At 37.9% G+C, this 20,324-nt stretch overlaps 1 protein-coding gene across 1 annotated transcript in view; it reads left to right on the forward strand.

Annotated features, from left to right (window-relative positions):
* LOC107670806 (latent-transforming growth factor beta-binding protein 1-like) overlaps nucleotides 1–20,324 on the forward strand; it is an 80,278-nt gene that overhangs the window by 27,540 nt on the left and 32,414 nt on the right. Inside the window, exons 4-8 of the mRNA XM_016463573.1 lie at nucleotides 5,151–5,284; nucleotides 9,392–9,559; nucleotides 14,992–15,195; nucleotides 15,853–16,112; nucleotides 17,094–17,196. Of these exons, the coding sequence (XP_016319059.1) occupies nucleotides 5,151–5,284; nucleotides 9,392–9,559; nucleotides 14,992–15,195; nucleotides 15,853–16,112; nucleotides 17,094–17,196 (869 nt within the window). The remainder of the gene's footprint in view (nucleotides 1–5,150; nucleotides 5,285–9,391; nucleotides 9,560–14,991; nucleotides 15,196–15,852; nucleotides 16,113–17,093; nucleotides 17,197–20,324) is intronic.

Here is a 20,324-nt window from a genome sequence, read left to right on the forward strand (position 1 = left end):
GTGTGTGTGTGTGTGTGTGTGTGTGTGTGTGTGTGTATGTATTTAGAGAGGGTCTGTGTGGTTGGTGTAGTGTGTTTGTGTGTATATGTTTGAACTGTTACAGTGATCCACAGGTGCTGGGCCGGTCAGGTTTCTTGTGTTGTTTGGTTTCAAGCTGAAATGCAGCCTGGCAGTGAACCAGAGTCTGGATTCATGGAGCACCTCGGGTTTAGTGTGGTAGACCTGTCCAGACACCTGTCAGACGAGAAGCTGGGGAGCAATGCGCGAGAAAGAGAGACAATAAAAGAGACACGTCCTCCCCGTCGCTGTGGCCGCCAGCTTGTGCACCTGTTGAGGAAGAGTTACGAGATGCCCGCTGGCATGAGAACATGAGAGACAGTCATGGTGTAGTATAGTCCTCTTGGAGGAGATTAGAACAAGCCAGCTGGCCTCCCTCACAAACACAGACACAAAATTCAGTTTTCCTGTCTACATGTGCAGGAAACCCACAGCCCTTTCCACACCAGGTCTTGTAACGCAGCTTATTAGGAAGTTCATGAGTGCTGGCTTTAGAATTATAAACCCATTCTGGTTTTAATGCTCTTGGCTTTATTAGTAATAGTACTTGCTTAGGCAACGCCCAAACAATCACCTAAACACCCAGCTTCACCGCATTGGACTGCATTCATTAGTAATTGTGTACAAGTGTTCTTACTTAGATGGGCAGACACAGTTCTCACGCAAAATTCTCATGCATTAAATGTATTCATTCCCTCGTTCTAATGTTTATAAATCTGGATTATTTTGAATGTAGAGCACGTACATGCAGTTGCGAATTAGCATAATGCATGCCCAATTCATCTCCATATAGGGATTTTCGTACCAGCTCTCCTGTGCAGCAATTCATCATTCTCTGCAAATGCAATAAAGCAATCGCATGGCACACAGAATCACTTAAATAGCCTACAGGGGAAAAAAGATAGAAAGGGGAAAAAATCAATAATTAAACACTGCGTTGTCAATCTTGGTATTGTATCAGACATTTGCACTTAACATATGAAAATCAAGCTCAAATGGAGTTAACAAGGTTTTTGACCAGCGAATGATGGAGATCTGTTTGGTCTGTCAATATAACGGCTGCATCATTATACGCTTTCATCAACTTTTACATATAACTTTTATTGTAGCTATATGGGTGATTAGTTTTTCTTGTTGTTTAATACACTTGGCCAAAATCTCATGATATAAATGATGATGTGCGATATGCACAGGATATTTAAAACATACAAAAAGTATATTGGCTACAACTAGATGGCAAATAGCCTACTTCTTCTCCACTCTTCAAACACACAAAAACATTAGCCTTTAAAGACATAGTGTTTGAGTAAAGAAAACGCTGTACTATTCAAACGTCAGTTATTTATTTACCCTTGCATTGCAAAAAAGCGGAGATCTGTCTCCTCCTGTGCACTCCTGTGGGGTGAAGTTACAAGGTTTCGCTGACAGTTTGAGGATCCAATGGCGTTATGAAGTTTTATTATTGGTTAAATATTTGTAAAAACCCTCTCATTTAAAATAATAATGAAATATAATAGAGATATTAAGTTTGGATAATTTTTCATGGCACACCTGACTAGGCTAGGGTACGGCAACTGCCATACTCTGCTATATGGAAACGCCGCCTCTGCTCTGACCACACACCAGCTACAGATAGAGAGGAGAGAGAGTGATAGAGCCAATTTAGTGGATGGGGATTATTAGGAGGCCATGATTGACAACGGACAGTGGATGGAATTCGGCCTGGACACTGGGGATTCACCCCTACTCTTTACGAGAAGTGCCATGGGATTTTTAGTGACCACAGAGAGTCAGGACCTCGGTTTAAAGTCTCATCCGAAAGACAGTGCTTTTTACAGTATAGTGTCCCCGTCACTATACTGGGGCATTAGGACGCACACAGACCACAGGGTGAGCACTCCCTGCTGGCCTCACTAACACCTCTTCCAGCAGCAACCTAGTTTTCCCAGGAGGTCTCCTATCCAGGTGCTGACCAGGCTCAACCCTGCTTAGCTTCAGTGGGCAATTGTTGCTGTTTTATTCAATTTCAATATCTAAATGTTAGTGAAAAGAATAAAAATACACTTTTAGATATCAATCCATATGTGATGGACATAGGTTATGATCATCTTTGGTATCTCCTTTGAAGGCATCTTGAGTAAAACCGCTCCATATTTAACTAAGCACATACAAAACACTTGAACCAGAAGTGAGGAGACCTGTTTTACAGAATACGGAAGTCTGTTGCGCATAACCCCCATTGTCTGTACACATGCATGTAGATGCATGTAGATAGTGGGAAAATGGAGCAATGCATTTGGAAATGCTTGAAACACTGTCTTCCACTAGTTTTCAACACATATCAGCTTCCACTGTCCAGGACATGTGATGGTGTGTGTGAGAGAGAGAGTTTATAAGCACTTACACAGCTCATTGCTTTCCACCTGTTTAGGAAGAGACATTTTATACTCTTTCTTTTTATGTGCGTGGTCTGCTCTTTGTAAACTGTAATGTTCTGTGTTTGTGGGGTGTAACTGGCTTTACTTTTGAAAAGACCAACTTGAATTGTCATGCTGGTTCAGGGTGGTTTATGCTGGTCTAGCTGGTGAACAAGCATGGCCATGTTTCTTGACAGCAAAAACCGTAACAACCATACTCTGAACCATACAGTATGTTTGTCAGTTTGATTTTGTGTTTTTTGCTCTGAGTAGGGGGCCCAAACTCAACTCTTAGAGGCTATTATATGCTTTTCCCAGACAAATTCATAGGTCTTGCTCAAGTGCTTGTGTGTCTAAATGTGTTGGCATTCACCTTCTCATAACTAGAATACAAAACAGTTGCTAAAACCTTTTTTATATCTGTGTGCCTGTGTTTTTCAACCCCAGAGTTGTGAACACTGAGCCAATTGACTGGTCTTTAAATCGTTTGATCTGTTGGTACATATGCACGGCACAGAACTTAAGTAAACTATTATATGTAAAGACTGAGAAAGGGTGAGAGACTATGCTCTTCAACACATTGCATGACATTAAGAGCAGTACAAACAAACATTTCAAAATGAGACCTCTTTGGAAACATCAAACGAGAGATGAAAGACAGACGGAGCAACAAAGCTGAATAGTGTGAAAGACAAGATGAGAGATCAGTGGGGAAAAGCAACCTCTGTTTACACTTTCCCTGTAAATATTCTCATTTTGTTTGCTCGTTTTTGTGTATCTGCTCCTTCTGTTGCTTTACATTTGATCAGAATTCAGACACTGTTTATACACTTTGTCCTCACATTCTCGCTTTGTTGTGGGATTGTTGTGGATAAAAAGCATGTTGTTTTGTCTAAAACCTTGCTTGCACTGAAAGGAGGCGATCACTGCCTGCACTCCCATTGGTGGTTGTCACATCGAGTAACTGCTCATTTGCATAAAGTCGAACTCTGCAGTATTTGTCAGTATTGATGTCACATTATTGATATCTGGTCACAATTGCAAGTCGTTTTCATTAAGAATGGCCGTTAAAGATGTAGTTCGCCCAAAAATGTTAATTCTGTCAACATGTCACCCTCATGTCATTCCAAACCTGTATGAATGTTGGTAACCAATAGAAACCATAGTTTCCATTCCCATTGACTTACATCATATTTTTGTTCATACAATGGAAGTCTGAACCAAAACTGTTTGAAAGAATAGTCAGATACAGGTTTGGAACAACATGACGGTGAATGCATTTTAGTGTGGACTATCTCTAAGAGTACAGACACCATTCAGACAGTATCTGAGGTTTGTGCTGTTATTCTAAGTTGCCGACCCTGATTTAGTCCTGTGCGTCATCGTCTTAGAAAGCTTCCCAGCTGTGATTCTGAGCAACCACATCCTTGTTTTCTTCATCCTAATAGATGTATGAAAGACGAATTACATTTCACATCCGTTTCCTTACAGCTGTGTGCTGTGTTTTGTCTCATTATTAGCAAGATGTTTGATACTTTCACACAGACGTAGCTGATAATTATCAGATTCAGTACCCATAATAATCCCCTTACAGACTTGTGGGAAATTTGGCTGTATTTGGTTTTTACATTGTGTTCTTTACTCTGTTCCAAAAGCTAGTGAGCTGACTATCTAAAGAGCATTTTAAGGGACTTTCTAAAAGGTAGACTATCGCTTAAAATGCACATGATGCTGTCTTATGAGATGGCTCATTTTGGCCAAATTCTACAGCAACATTGTGTCCTTATTTTAGTATTATTTATACTATTATATTTATTAATATTTTAACTTGGCTTTTTTCAGTTTTCATTTTAGTTGTAGTGGATATTATGTGCTTTCATCATTTTTATTAGTTTTCTTTTTTATATTTCTGTATAGCTTTAATTTTTGTATTAATTTTATTGCTTAATTTTAGTGCAGTTTTAGTACTTCAACTTCAATTTCAGTTAGCTGCCAAGGTAACAAATTGAAGTTCATCATGTAATATTTATATTTTATTTTATTTCAGCTTTATTTCAGTTACCAAAATTGCTTTTAATAGTTCAAGTTAACACTGGCGGTGAAGGCAATCCCAGAATGCACTGCAACAAAATGAAGCAGCAGTATTTCACTCATTCATAATTGAGCTCACTTAGCCAGTAAACTCTATTATGATATACTAAAAGAAAGAAAAAGGATTTTACAGAAAAATGTATATGGTTATAAAAGAAAGAGAGTGTCATGTGCTATGATGTGCTATGATTGATTTTTGTCTATGTGCTGGCATTCAGCTGTATGTGTGTGATCAACATAATGCAAAATAAATATGAATCATATGAATGCTGATGTGTTTTCTATGTTGCAAGTGATTGGTTTCATTTGCATGTGACCAGAAGCATGTCTGCATGTTCAGGGTATTATGGTTTTCCATATGGCCTTGAGCATATAATTAATCAAAATGAAAACCACATAAATTAAAATATGAATACATGAACAATATAAATATATGAATTTTCAATATGGACATAAATCATTGTAACAGAAAGACAGTGACAGAAAGAAAAAATAACAGTATTAATAACAGTAATAACAGAGGACAACACACTTGAAAAAGTAAGGTGTTGACATTTTTTTGTTTTTAATGTTTGTATCTTGCAGAGTACAAAACCCAGTTTCAATGACAATGCACCAAAGCAAAACCCAGAAATTCATGGTTCAACAGAAAAACTACCACACTCACACACAGCTGAACCGAGCCATCCCTCTTTCAGTGGGACACAATCCAATAAATGGTAAGTACAATCCCTCTAGAGTTGGATCTCATTGAATTCAATGTGGTTTTTTTTGTGTGTGTGTGTTGTCTTTCACAGCACATGAGCATGTCAATTAAAACACCTAAAAACCACTGTAAAGTTGTTCAAAAGACTTTTGCACAATATTCTAAGTCATATGATAGATATGTGTGGGAAACGCATTGAAATTTAAGTCACAAGAATTTTAAAAACTAATGATGTTAGGCGTTGTTTAACCTGGACTGTATTGACTTGACGGAAGAATTGTTCATGTGACACTGAAGACTGCAGTAGTGGCTGCTGAAAATTCAGCTTTGCCATCACACGAATAAATTATATATTAAAATAGATAAGTTATTTTAAATTGTAATAATATTTCACATTATTACTGTTTTTACTGTATTTTTGATTTAAAAAAAATGCATCCTTGGTGAATATTATAGACTACTACTTCTTAAAAAAAATTTGAATCTTACCCACTCCTGCACAGTAGTGTATGTCTTGGCTTCCATTCTCTATAATTTTTGATGTAATCCCAAAGCATCTCCTCCTGATGAAGTAATATGAGAAAGAGTGACATCAGCATCTCAAAATTTTATTTAATGTATCAGTTTTTATTTTTCAACAAGACTCACTGACTCTGCATAAAGATCTGGGTGTTTGACGGAATGACAGATCACACACACTGTGAAACATTCCGTGTGCAGAGTGACAGCATGTCTGGCTCGCTTAGAAACGTTTAGCTCCGTGTCTGCAATGCTGTGAGATGACAGTACGATTTTGTTATACAGCTGTAGTATGAAGTTGAAGATGATGATAAAACAGGGTTCCCACAGTTATCAATATTAAAGATGAATATTAAAACTTCCAAGCCCAGAAGAGTTATGGAAATGTATGAAATATTGAAAAGTCATGGAAATTTCTATAGAAAGCTGTTTTTGCACAGTGTTGTGGTCTGACATGCCGTTTCTCGCTGCTTTGAAACTCAGCCAAACCGCACTCTGACTGGATGTCGGATCGTACAGAAGTGACCGGGTTCACTCAGAGGGAGACAGACCTTTACATATTACATTACGTTAGTCTGTAGGCCATAAGAGACAAGCATCTGACTGACTTCCTGTTGACCTCATGTTACATTTGTAGTTTTGATTGGATTTATGGATTGATGGAAAGAAGGGGGATTGGGTTAGATCTACAGTTTGAACAGAAACTTTTTCATTTTTGGTTACTGGTGCAACAATGCACACTTCAGATTTAATGATAAACAAATGCTGTATTCGTGTGTTGGTTCACCTTGATTTACTTTGGGGACAAGGAACATTTCAAAAAAGTAATTTGTTCACAAATCAGACTACAAAGGTTGTGCTACATGTTTCTGATTCTCTAAAAAATAAACGGCTTGTAAGAGAATGCCATTTTATCTCATTACATTTTATTCCTGCTTAATCTGACTAAAACATACATTTGGGTACGTCTTCCAAGGTAGCCCAATAGCCTAATTTGTTAGCAATAGACATAAAGGGAGAGCAGGGTAAAAATATTAATTTTCCTGTTAATCATAGTCTTGATTTGAATGATCTCAATTCTCAAAATCTTTTCTATTATTACTGCTGAATCTACAGCTTCAGGTGAAGTTCGTGGACCGAATTCAAAGTAAAAAGATAAAAAGTTTACTGCAAAGTAATGACAAGAAACCACTTCTATTAATGTGTCTAATTTGCAAACAAATGACTCTTAAGAAATTAATCTTTTTATTGAATTGAAAAATAAGCAACCAGTGTTATTTCCTGAACAAGGAAATAACAAAGTCGTTTGTTCATTCCTGAACAAACGACTCTCTTGATCCATTTCTTGTAATGAATCATTCAAAAAGACTGAGTTAACATTTAAATCAGTTTGTCATATCCTGATATAAATGATGAAATACAGACGTTGTATTAATATTAATTTATTTAAAACTTTGAGCAAGATTTGCCATCTCTTGCTTGAAAGGCAAGAAATATCTCTCTAAGCCACATTAGCTCATGTCCAGATAGGGGACTGAAATCCTAGCATCAAATCTGAAGTTAGGTTTTATAATTAGTTTTATATAAAAACTAAACAAGTCTGGTATTTCCTATGGTAATTTAGATTTTCCAACTAAAAGTGTATTTGTGGTTAATGGTAGTTGTAGTTATAGCAGACTGACTAGTTTCTCAATGTCTTAGGCGTCTGGCTCCCGGTGAGGTCTGTCCAACACGAGAGACGGCCTGTCAGCAGCCCTCCGTGTGTGTGCGCGTGCGAGCGCGTGTGTGTGTGTGTGTGTGTGGCACTCTGGTAAAGCCATTCATCTCTTGTCGTCTGTTGCTGTACACTCTCAGTGTGTCTTCCTCAATTTACTTTCCTTTCTCACTTCATAACAGCTGTTTGATCTTTGAGGAAAGGTTACATGTTAGATTCTAGTAGATTTACTTTACATAGAGAGAGGGAAGGAGACAAAGCATTATAAGGCTTAGTCTTATAAGCATAATACAGATGTTGGTGACTTTTGGTGAAAAAAATCTAAAAAGCCACAATCACACTAATGCAAATTAGCGTGCACACAAAGCTATGACACACAAACTGTATGGATGGTCTGCACAAACCGTATGGACTACTTTTATAAAACTTACGGTATAAATCTTTTTTGATGTCCCACAGAAGAAAGTCATGTTGTCTAATTGTTCTTTTTTTTTTTTGTAATTCATAGTATTTTTTGATGAAATAATCCTTTAACAAGGTTTGTTTTAAATGGATCGATGGAGGATGAATGATAGTGTAAGGATCAGGAATAGAGACAAAGAAACAACAGAAACAGAAAGCAGACAGAAAAACAGGCAGGTAATCGAGCAGAAAACAGGCCAGGAATATCTACAGATGTCTGACTTGGAAGTATTTAGTGAGACGGTGATGCCAAGAGTATATCAGACTGCAATTTAAATAACATGCTCACTAATACAATTAATTAATTAACTAGACTCGGAGAGGAGAATGTGGGTAGATTATTTTCCACATAGTTTTGCAGGTGGAAATGACATTTCAATTAAAGGATTCAGGACAGACTATTTTAGGAAATTTGTTTTCCCTGCATTTGGTGTGAAAGTCTATTTATGTTGGTAAGAAATGAAGCTGCTTAAGAGAGACTGGACTTCAACTAACAACAATTTTATAATCAATTAATCTGACAATTATTATTTTTTTCTTAAATATGATGTTTTACATCTAGCCAAAACCTATTAACATAAAAAAATATACACTTTTCCTAGGTAATAATATTAATATGTTTGATTAGTAGTCATAGCTTTAGTTAGAAATGAGAGTTACACTCTTAAAAATAAAGGTGCTTCACGATGCCATAGAAGAACCTTTTTGTCTAAATGGTTCCAGAAAGAACCTTTAACATCTGAAGAACCTTTCTGTTTCACAAAAGGTTCTTTGTGGCGAAAGAAGGTTCTTCAGATTATAAAAAGGTAAGAAAGAGATGGTTCTTTAAAGAACCTTTGACTGAATGGTTCTTCGTGGAACCAAAAATGGTTCTTCTATGGCATCGCTTGAAGAACCTTTTGAAGCACCTTTATTTTTAAGAGTGTAGTTGGGAAAACCCGACATTCCCTCTTTTCATCGCTGTATAAGGCTTGGAGTTGTGGTCACTTTGTCCGAATCCTGCGAGAAGAACTGGATCTGGTCCCAGAGTTGTTTGCTAGTCTCTCTCTCTCTTTTTCTCTCTCGCTTTTTTGCTTCTATTTTTTCCCTCAGTCACCTCCTCATGTTCCAGAGACTGAGGTATTGGACCAAGGACAGAGAAAAGGAGGGAATGGACGAAAAAGGAATCAGTCACAGGGGAACACGTACAGGAGACTAAGAAAAGACAAGACAGCAGAAAGACTTTTTTCCTTTCTCCAGCCTCTCTCCCTCTCGCTCCCTCTCTCGTTTCACTTTCTTAAAGCTGAACTCTTGAGCTGTTCTGCCAGACACTGCCTACAAAAGTGAGAGAGAGTCGTTCTGAGTTGTTTATGAAAGCCATGCCGTCCAGACTCATGGATTTTTCTCTCTTCTCTCTGTTGATGTCTCTCCTTTGCTGGGCTGCAGTAGGGAACCACACAGGCCGGATCAAGGTGGTCTTCACCCCGACTATCTGCAAGATGACCTGCACCAACGGCCGCTGTCAGAACAGCTGTCAGCAGGGCAACACCACCACTATCATCAGTGAGAACGGGCACACTACGGACACACTCACCGCCCCCAACTTCAGAGTCGGTGAGTGGCATCACCGCCTCTTCTCAATGTATTGTGGGAAAAGTGGGAATTTTCATTCATCTAGGTCTTGTAGAACATCTAATTCTTTTGTTGGCAACTGGACTTTGTTGAATGTATGTGTGTATGCTTGCGTTTGCTGTATACTGAACGGAGAACAGCTGGCCACGGGCCTGTTACATCATGTCCAGCCTTAGACAGGTCTATAATTATGGCTGATGTTTGGATGTGTTTCTAGTCGCAGTTTTCACTTGCCTGGCAGATATTGTGGAAAAGTTTAAGATGCTTTAGACTGTGTCTGAAAAACCTACATAATTGGACCTCAGTTCTTCTAGGTTAGTTTCCAGCAGTGATATTTCACAATGAGGGCTCAGAATGGATCGAGAGCATGTGGTTATGACACAGCAGAACGTCTTCTGCCCTCCGGCTCAGCCAGTTTATGTTCATTTACTGCCCGGCTCAGCCTCCTGAATAGAGACAGAGCAGTTTCTAGTCAATGGGGTTTTGGGAGTACAAGACAAAAAAGTTCCTTTCTAAGTAAAATCAAAAAGTACATTCACTGCTTGCTCCACTGCTCTTTAAGGTCCTCTATTGGGGGATTGCAAGTAGTTACTTTGTGACTTGCATTAGGGTCAAGAATGAAGCAATAGACACAATTTATACACATAGTTGTTACATAAGGGTTACTTTTGAATCCAATTACTTTGTGGACACAAGGGTAGCATTCATCTAGGGGTTGTTTTCACCAGTGGGTTTTGTAATCAGCACCCGGCAGGTTGAGCGGCTGAAATTGTATTCCATATAAGAGGGTCAGGAAAGCTCAGAGGAGTAAGTGTTTGGACAGATACTCTCAGTATAAGCAGAGTTTGTGCGTGGTGCTAAGATGTCATTCTCCCTCTCTCCCCGGGAAGCTGTTTGTCTGAATGAGGTGAGCGTCTGGAGTGGGTGAGTGTGTGCGGCCTTATAAGGAACACAGAGCGTTCTGTCAGCTCTGATCCAGACGCAGCTGGGAGGAGTGATCCCAGGCCGAGCTCCAGCACTGTGGAGAATGGAGACACACTCACATTAGAGTTGGATCAATACCAAGATTTTGGCTTCGGTACTCTGGACCAACCTCTCGTAAACGAGAGATGTCAATAGATTCAGTAATTTGACTGATCTCAGAGCAAATGTGCAATAATTAAATATAGCTTTCCCCATTCATCACCCTTCAAAAGTTTGGGGACGGTAAGATTTTTGATGCCACATGATCCTTCAGAAATCACTCTAATATGCTCTAATATGCTGATTTGGTGCTCAAGAAAGATTTCTTATTATTATTATCAATGTTGAAAACAGTTACGACTTGTACTAGATATTTTTGTGGAAAATGTGATACTTTTTTTCAGCCTACTTTTTTATGCCTGAAAAGACAGTTCGAAGGAACAGCATTTATTTGAAATAGACGGGTCAAGTATCAAAATTGCCAAAATAACAGTGTCATGGTCTTTTGTTTTTATCAGTATTCCATGCATGCATAGAGACTGTCATACAGACCTGTGAAGTATTAATCAACTCTAGGTTTTGACTGCCACATTGATCAATACACCATCTCATAGAAATACTAAAGATTGATATGTAGCTGCATGCTCCTTTATTATGATTGCACTGGAGATAGGAATGTATTGCTGCACTTCTGAAAATCATCAGTGATGTCCAGACTGCTCCAACTGGAGCTGAATGTTCATCCCAAGTGACTGTGTATGTGTATATGTCTCACCCAAACGCGTTGTTGGACACAGTTGTGTTGGGTGTTTTGACAGTCATCCCCATGGAGCTGCCACTGAACCTGTCTGTACTAGCAGAGGCGTTGGGGTTTACAGGAAAATGTTACTCCGTCTGTTTAAGGGCCATGGGTGGCTGCTCTTTTTTTCAAATGAAATGGTATTCCAGGTGGGTTAATGACATCACAATTACAAAAAGCTCTGATGACTTGCTTTTCTGTTCTCACTTATGTGAAACTCATTTGCCAGTTTTGGAATGCTTTTAATGGGTGTGTGTGCCCCTGAACATTCTGTGAGAGTTCTGGTCTGAGTGGAAGAGAAGGATGAAGTCATATTTTCATCAATATTTACATGCCATCAGAAAATCTTGTTAGATTTTTTGATTAGTTGTATAGAATCAGTGTGAATGTTGGACTCATGAGGTCTTTAAGACTGTGCGTGTGTTTTGTTTTAATTTGTGGTTCAGAGTGGTGTTGTCTTATCAACTGAACATCATACACATTCAAAAGTATCAGATCACTAGATTTTATTTCAAGAATTAATACTTTTATTCAGCAAGGGTGCATTAAATTGATCAAAAGTGACAGTAAAGACATTTTTATGATGCTTTAGACTGTGTCTGAAAAACCTACATAATTGGACCTCAGTTCTTCTAGGTTAGTTTCCAGCAGTGATATTTCACAATGAGGGCTCAGAATGGATCGAGAGCATGTGGTTATGACACAGCAGAACGTCTTCTGCCCTCCGGCTCAGCCAGTTTATGTTCATTTACTGCCCGGCTCAGCCTCCTGAATAGAGACAGAGCAGTCTGGGTTCTTCACACACTTCTTAGTTGCGTAATCTGGTGGTTCCCAATCAGGGCATTTGGAAAGAATTTGATTTGGCTGTGGTAGAGTCTTTGTTACTTTTTTGTTAACTTCTCATTCATATTTGCCCAAATTATTTTATTATTTGCTCATGGATGAAGTTTTTTACTTATTATTACATATTTGAATTCCAATATAGAATATGCAAATTACTGCTGTTAAACATTCCATTTAGATTTCATGTATAAGTAAATTCGGCATTTCTCGCAAAGAAAGTGTGAACGGTCAAAACTTATGAAAGACAAACTCGGGTGTCTTATTATAGACAGTGGAAGCTACTTACCCACTCAGTTGATATAAAGTGATTTTATATATATATATATATATATATATATAATACTTTTATTCAGCAAGGGTGCATTAAATTGATCAAAAGTGACAGTAAAGACATTTTTATTGTTATAAAAAATGTAAATGACAAATAAATGCTGTTCTTTTGAACTTTTTGTCAAGGTTTCAATACACCGCACAACTGTTTAAGTCATTGATAATAATAAGAAATGTTTCTTGAACATCGAATCAGCATAATAGAACTGTTTCTGAAGGGTCATGTGACCCTGAAGACTAGAAAAATGCCTGCTGAAAATTCAGCCTTGCCATCACAGGAATACATTTCATTTTTAAATATATGAAAATAGACAACAGGTGTTTTAAATTGTAATAATATTTCACAATAATTATTAATTTTTATCATCAGATAAATGCAGATCTCAAACTTCTGAATGACAGTGTGCGGTATGTGAAACATATTGCACGGAATAAAATACTTCTGTCTAGACATTAACAGTCAAAACCTGTCAAAAATGACTATCATGCTACTGATGCTACTGATGAAAGCCAACTATATTTTAATATTAGCATTTTAAGCCTGTGATATATTATGCCACCTGGCTAAAATCATAATATGAAATCCTATATGAGTGAAGTTAGTTGGCATATTTGCTTTTGGATTGGTTGATGTAGAATATAAACTAAAAAATTAATTGTGAACAATTGGAAAATGTAATAAGGAGGATAAAAAAATAATAAAATAAAATAAAATAAAAAGGCCATTTTAGAGTTGTTTGGCACAAGTGTACAACATAACTCAAGTCATAAATTTATAGTATTTATACTGCATTTTGTTGTTGTTCGTTTTCTCTTTGGGGTTTTGACTTCTTTCATTTGCACCTAGTTGAGTTTTTAAAATGTTTATTCCACCAGAGATATTCAACAAGTATGAAAACCACTGTCCCGCCAGGCCTCTCATTAGAGCTGCTCCTGGCTGTCAGCTCATCTGAAAGTCAGTGTGTTTGTTTATGTGTATGTGTGAGAACCTCTGTAGTTGTCATGCTGCTATAGTTAAAGCCAGCTCTGACAATAAAAATCATCTAACCACCATATCAGTAATGTTTATATCTCATAAATATATATACACCTCTTTTATATAATAAACCATGTTATAGTCATTAATGTGTGAAAGAGTAAAAGTTTATGATTGTGTGGTCTGTCATTCTGCTCCTGCTGGTTGTCTTGCCATTTCTGCCACATTAAATTTGTTTACTATCATACAGCTCTATTTCCTCCTGTCCGGGATATAGTGGTGCTGTGTAGTTCACTAGTTGGGCAGGATGTGTATGAGTGTGAGTATGTATGCGTGATTCAATGTTGATACATGAGAGTGTCAAGTTATTGCCTGAGGTTCACTGTTAGATTTCCCACTAGAGCAGAAATAATGAAAGTGTGTGTGTGTGTGCGTGTTGTCTATAAATCATGCTTTGTCAGAGTGAATGTAAATATTTATATATATATGTATTTGTTTGTGTGTGAGTGTAGGATTGATTAGCGATACCTTGGGGACGAAATTGTCCCTGGAAGACAGTTAAATATGACAAAACCTCTCTTTGGGGACGTTTGGGGTTACCCTCATTTGGAAAAATGAATGAAATAATGCTTCATGAATAAAAAAAGAGTGTGAAAATGTATATAAAAATAATAGAAGACTGTGATAAGTCACCATGTAGCCAAGTAAGCAGTCTACCCTCCCTTTAATCTTAAATTATGGTATCTGCAGTCAGTGAACTCTGCGTCTGGCCACAGGAGGTCTATGCGGTTTGAGAGGAAATGACATCATGTTGTGCTGTGTGGGAGTGGTGGTTAGGACAGCCGTGCTGTTTTAATGAGCATTTAGCATGATGAGTTCATGATGGTTTATTATATTATGTGGCTTTTGGTTTGGGAAAGTTTTTAAAGAATATCACGACAGGAAAATGAGGTTCACCTCATTTAAATGTTCGAAATAATGTCCTATACCACAACACAAACATATTGCCGTAAAATATCAAGTTCCAAAACGTTTATTTACCTCAGCTGTGGGATAATTAAATCCATTCATCATTTTGCTAGTATTATTACTGAGCCGAATGTGATCTAAAAGCTCAAGTGAGATTTTAAGCAGTGTGAAAAATGTCTAGAAGCGAGCGAGGCAGAGAGAAAGTCGAAGATGTTTCACGGCAGAATGGTCCGTCACCATAATGGCATGTTTCAGTGGAAATGTGTCACGTAGAACTCTCATTACACGCCACCACAAAAGTTCCTAAACAGCTTTTGTGTGAAGTGTTTAAGCACCTACACATACGCACACAACAGCCCACAAGCAAAACTAAAGTTTGATGATCATTTTGTTGGTTCACCTGTGTATATGTTTGTCAGTCTCTTAAATGTGATGGGTCTCTGAACAGGAAGTTGTCACTAAACTAAACATTGAAAAATGTCACCCGATAAGGCTGTAATTAACCACGCTTTGCTCTGTTTGTGTGTGTTTTAGTTGTTTGCCATTTGCCCTGCATGAATGGAGGAAAATGCAGCACTCGGGACAAGTGCCAGTGCCCACCAAACTTTACTGGAAAATTCTGCCAAATGGCGAATCCCAACGGTCACCAGGGTCAACATACTGTCGTAAACGGACAGAAGACACACGTCCACTCAACGCACACGTTACCCCTCAGCTACGGCACTGGACAAAACCAGGGTAACACTTATTTCTGTGTTTTTACCTGTAGAAAATCTGGCTGAAACTTGTTATTCAGAAATACATGGCTTTGCTGTTATTAAAGGAATAATCAGAGCTCAGAATTCCCACAAAATTAATTGTCAATTGTCCTTTGTTTTCTTAAAAAAAAAAAATAATAATAATAAAAGTCTAGGTTACAGTGAGACACTAGTAATGGAAGTCAATGGGGCTGAGCCATAAACATTTAAATACTCAGTATAGCTACAATATCTAAACAATATGTGTTAGCATGAGTTTATTGTGAAGAATTTCTTAACTGATTCCTTGTAAAAAATAATATCCAATTTTACAACTTCATTGTCAATACAACACAACCCTAAAACTCTAAAATGACTGTAAAAATTAATTAAACATCTCAAGTAATGCACAATTTTTGATAGAATAATTAATGCAAGAGCTTTTATAAAATTATCACATTTTACGGCATTTAAGTCTGCCAGGAATTGTCCCCAATCACTTGTACATGGCTCATTGTTATCTCAGTTTTTGCTCTTTTTTTTTAGAGAATTTCTTTTTTCTTTCTGGTAATTAACATTACACCACCAATGCTGTTGACTGAGGTCAACTTTGTATTGAAACCATATGAATCCCCTTTAAAGTGTAACTTTTATGTAGGTTTGGTGAATGTCCATGTGAAACATCCTCCAGAAGCCTCTGTCCAGATCCATCAGGTGTCTCCGGTGGACAGTAACGGGCAGGTCAAAAACACACAGTCCAGCCACACCTTCACCTACCACAGCAGCAGCCAGAGCATCCAACACGGACATACTCACAGCGGCGTCATTTACCCCAACCAGCAAACATACCCCCAATACCAGCCGGTGACTTCCAAGAACCAGCTGGGACGCTGCTTCCAGGAGACTGCTGGAATGCAGGTCAGAGAAACAAAGAGTGTTTGTTTGTAAACTCATGTATAAAGCTTTTATGTGAGGAAATGCGATATTCACACTACATGTAGATATTTCACCCAAAAATTAACGTTCTGTCATCATTTGCTCGCCCGCATGTCATTCCAAACCTCTATGACTCTTTGTTATTCTGAAAGATGTCTCTGTGTTGTGTTCCATACAATGAAAGCCAATGGGATCTCATTTAATTTTATTGTATGGGCAAAAACAGTCTTTAAAATATCTTCTCTAGCTTTACCTTTACCTTTCTATTCATCTGTCTCTCTGTCTCTCTCACCATTGCTGTGAGCTGTGAATCATCCACCATTACTCTCTGTCTCTCACTTTTAATGTCTTTTAAACTAACTCATTTTCAGCTATCATCAGATGATCAAGACGTAGAGCGAAAGACAAAATGAATAGTGAGATTAGACTCCCACCAGAACATTGTGGTGCTCAAGGGAACATCTGTCTCTTAAGAAGAGCACTGCAGATGAAATACAAAAGAATGATTCTCAAAAGAGTAGCTGCCTCCTGCTTAAAAGAACATCCAGTTGCCTTCTACTCCTATAGTTGTTAGTCTATCAAGTTATTATTATCAAGTTCACCACAGTCTTGTTTGTTTACTCTAATCATAAAGTGCCGTGACTGTTTTTGCAACCATTCGGACTTAATTTGCGACTTTGTCTTTTCGTGTCAGCAGAGGAGGGTGTTATCAGGTTGTTTGAGTTGTGTATCATTGCTGTCTCTCAGATTTCTGTTCGTTTCGTGCCTGGTTCAGCAGATTAGATGGAGTCAGGGAAGAGATATCAGAGTGTTGATCAGAAAGAACAGGGATCAAGAGCTGTGTGTGAGCAGAATTATGTATGTGTGTGTGGGAAATGGTCTAGATGAGTATCTCTGTATTTCTCTCTTATTCTTTAAGTCGTTTGTTAACTTACTGGATTTGATTGTGTTTTGTTGTTGTAGTGTGGGAAAGCTCTGCCCGGCCTGTCTAAACAAGATGCCTGTTGTGGGATGGTGGGCACATCATGGGGATTCCACAAATGCCAAAAATGCCCCAAGAAAACATGTAAGCTACTGCCTCACTCACACAAACAAAAACTTTGGTCTTGCACAATTATCTGCCACATTTTTACAAAGAAAAACACCCGTTAGACAATCATCTACCTAGCTTTCAAAAACATAAACACTCATCTCACACACATAAATTGTCTCAAGGCCCGAGTATGCTACATTTTTCTTGTTTCCTGCTCCTAGCACACAATTGACCCTTCACAGAATCTGACATTTTTGTCCGACAAACAAGACAGGAGAGTAATGTCGTTGAACTTGAAAAATGGTGTTTTGACATCTTTCCGTGGTTGAAACAAGATACCCACTGATGTGCATTCATGTTTATTTCATGCTATAACTAGTAAAGAGGAAGAGATGATCAGTTAACATGCCACTTGAACTGAGGCACTACAGCAATCTGTCACGACACATTAAAGAGCCACAAAATGGTATTTATTGTTTGAATTTCTTCAAAAAATTGAAGGCTTAGACTTTGTTTCATACCTAAAGTAACTGCTCTGTCTCGCCTATCAGTGCGTTGTCAGTTTTCTCTTTGCTCCGTGATGTATTTTTCACTGCGTGAGAACATGATGCATGGCATAAGAGCGGATGGCTTGTCAGACATAGCAATAGTAACGAAGGGGGTGGAACTTTATGAATGGTTAATTGAGCATACAAGTTCAAATATACTTTATTGACCCTGAGCGAGGATGGACATGTTCTGCATGTGTGCACTACCTGTTTTGGATCTTTTTTTTTTGAGTGCTCAAATAACTCGCGTATTCGCACAAAAATCGTGATGTGCGCAGACATCCTTGAACCAAAGCGGAATGTGGACAATAGAAGTATACTTTCCACTTTTACACAGACAAACATCTGTCTCATTTTCATGACCAAAAATACATGTCTCACTCACACATGAAAACATCTTTCTCACACACATCTGTCACATTTTCACAAACAAAAATACCCATTTCTACCTCACACACAAAAACAACAGTCTGTTCATCATGTAGAAAATCATCTACCTCATTTTCATGAGTAAAAACACCTGTCTCACCCTCATACCCTCTCTTTCTTTCAAACATCTGTTTTACCTTACCACACATGAACATCTGTCTCTCCCTCACACACTAACTCAAGCATATGTCTTAAATTTTCACTTTTAGTCTGTTAATTGAAAAACCAGAATGATTGAAACAAACTATTGTATGATCAGAGTGAGACACACGTTAAACATTAATATGCATATCATTGCTCTTTTGTTGATTTTGATTGCTTCCATTGTCCTCATTTATAAGTCGCTTTGGATAAAAGCGTCTGCTAAATGTAAATGTAATGTCTGGGCCTCTTTTGAGATGAAACACTTGCAGAATGATTGTGCACACAGTATTCCACAGTAGTGCGTTCCGAAATGAGTGGGAAAGCAATGATTCATCAAGAGGCCCAGCCTTGATTTCTCACTAACTAAAAGAGACTATGAGGAGTTCTTTTGAAAACCATTTGATGTCAAACCTCCAAGTGGCTGTGACTCAACAGACACATGGTCCTAATATCACAGCGAGAATGAGAGTGAAGGGATGCATTCCACAGAGAAAAGGCAAGTGCGTAATGAATGGGCAAAGGAAAGAGAAAGCTGTAAAGTATTTGGTTAGATGTGCTATGTTGAACTTACTGACATGCTGACTCACCTGGCACACACTCCAGCTTTAGTAATGGTCCCTCACATATACACACACACACACACACATTTACTCATGCAGTCATGATTCCTCCATGCTTAGTCACTTCTCTGAAGTCAGTCCCTACAGAAAACTGTTAGCGTACCACCCCTTTCGCTCTCTTTCTCTTTGTGGTATGTCCGTAAATGTTTCTGAAATTCTCTGCCCATATATGGGCATCACTGCATTCTGTGCATTCTCAGACATAACACTGATTTAAACCTTATGGACGTCACCAAAACAAACGTTCATGAGTTTCTGAAAGATTTAAGGATTGTTGTTTCAATCTTCAAATGCCAATTAAAATGTTATTCCTGTTCTTGAAAAGTGTGGTTTATTCATCTCACACTTTTTCATTTCATTTTCATGTAGATGTTTACTCCATTTTGGAGGCACAGCGATTCAATATATCCATGAGAGGTGTGAAGTTGATGTGACATTACCGTTGTCTCTGAGCTCTGTTTGCAGCAGCTGTAGGCGAGCACTTACTAGGACATCAGCTGGCTCTGAACGGAAATAGAAGTGCACGGCAGTAACTGAACACAAGTGTTGGGGTAATGAAGATGTAAACAAGTCTGGAGTTCAGCCCCCTTTATTTCTGAAGCAGGCTCAAAATATGACCCCTGGAAGTGCCGATGCCATTCTGTTCTCTTCCAAACGAGTCATTCTGTCTCACTCTCTCTATGTTCTATTTATGTAATTTATTACGGTCATTACCCATGAGAATGAGAGGGAAGTAAACCCTGTTCCTGTTACGAGTTCCCAGTCGCAAGGCCTCCCCTGAGACAAACCGCTACAGAACTATGTACAATGTTTTTGCTGGCTTCTTATCTTTTTTTAATCTACGAGCTGAAGAGACAATGGTGTGTTTAACAACACACTATATAGAGTGATTCATGATCTGTGTTTGGATGTGTTTGTGTGTAGTGTGTTAGTGTAGAACACGTAAGAACAGTGTTCACTCTGAATCCTGAGTGACTGCGTTTTGCTTCCCTTTATATCCCATTGGTTTCCTGTGGTGTGGAAATTGATTTAAGAAATGGAAAGAAATTATGAAATTAAAACTCAGCAAGGATGCATTACATTGAACGATTTCTAAATTGTTCTTTTAAACTTTCGATTTTTCAGAGAATCTTGACAAAGATGCACACATTTTTCAACATTATTGATAATAAGAAATGTTTCTTGAGCACCAAATCAGCATATTAAATGATTTCTGAAGGATCATGTGATCCTTCGCTGAAGTTAAGTAAATTATTCTTGAGTTAAGTAAATATTATTTATTATTTTAAAATAGGTAAAAATAAAAAATTCTAATAAAAAAGTTTTTAAAATTCTAATAATATTTCACAATATTACTGTAAATAAATGCAACCATGGTGAGCATAAGAGACTTCTTTGAGAAACAAACAAAAAAATCTTA

This window comes from Sinocyclocheilus anshuiensis, unplaced genomic scaffold (genome assembly GCF_001515605.1).
Source record: "Sinocyclocheilus anshuiensis isolate Anshui unplaced genomic scaffold, SAMN03320099.WGS_v1.1 scaffold784, whole genome shotgun sequence".
In the NCBI taxonomy this organism is placed as follows: Eukaryota; Metazoa; Chordata; class Actinopteri; order Cypriniformes; family Cyprinidae; genus Sinocyclocheilus; species Sinocyclocheilus anshuiensis.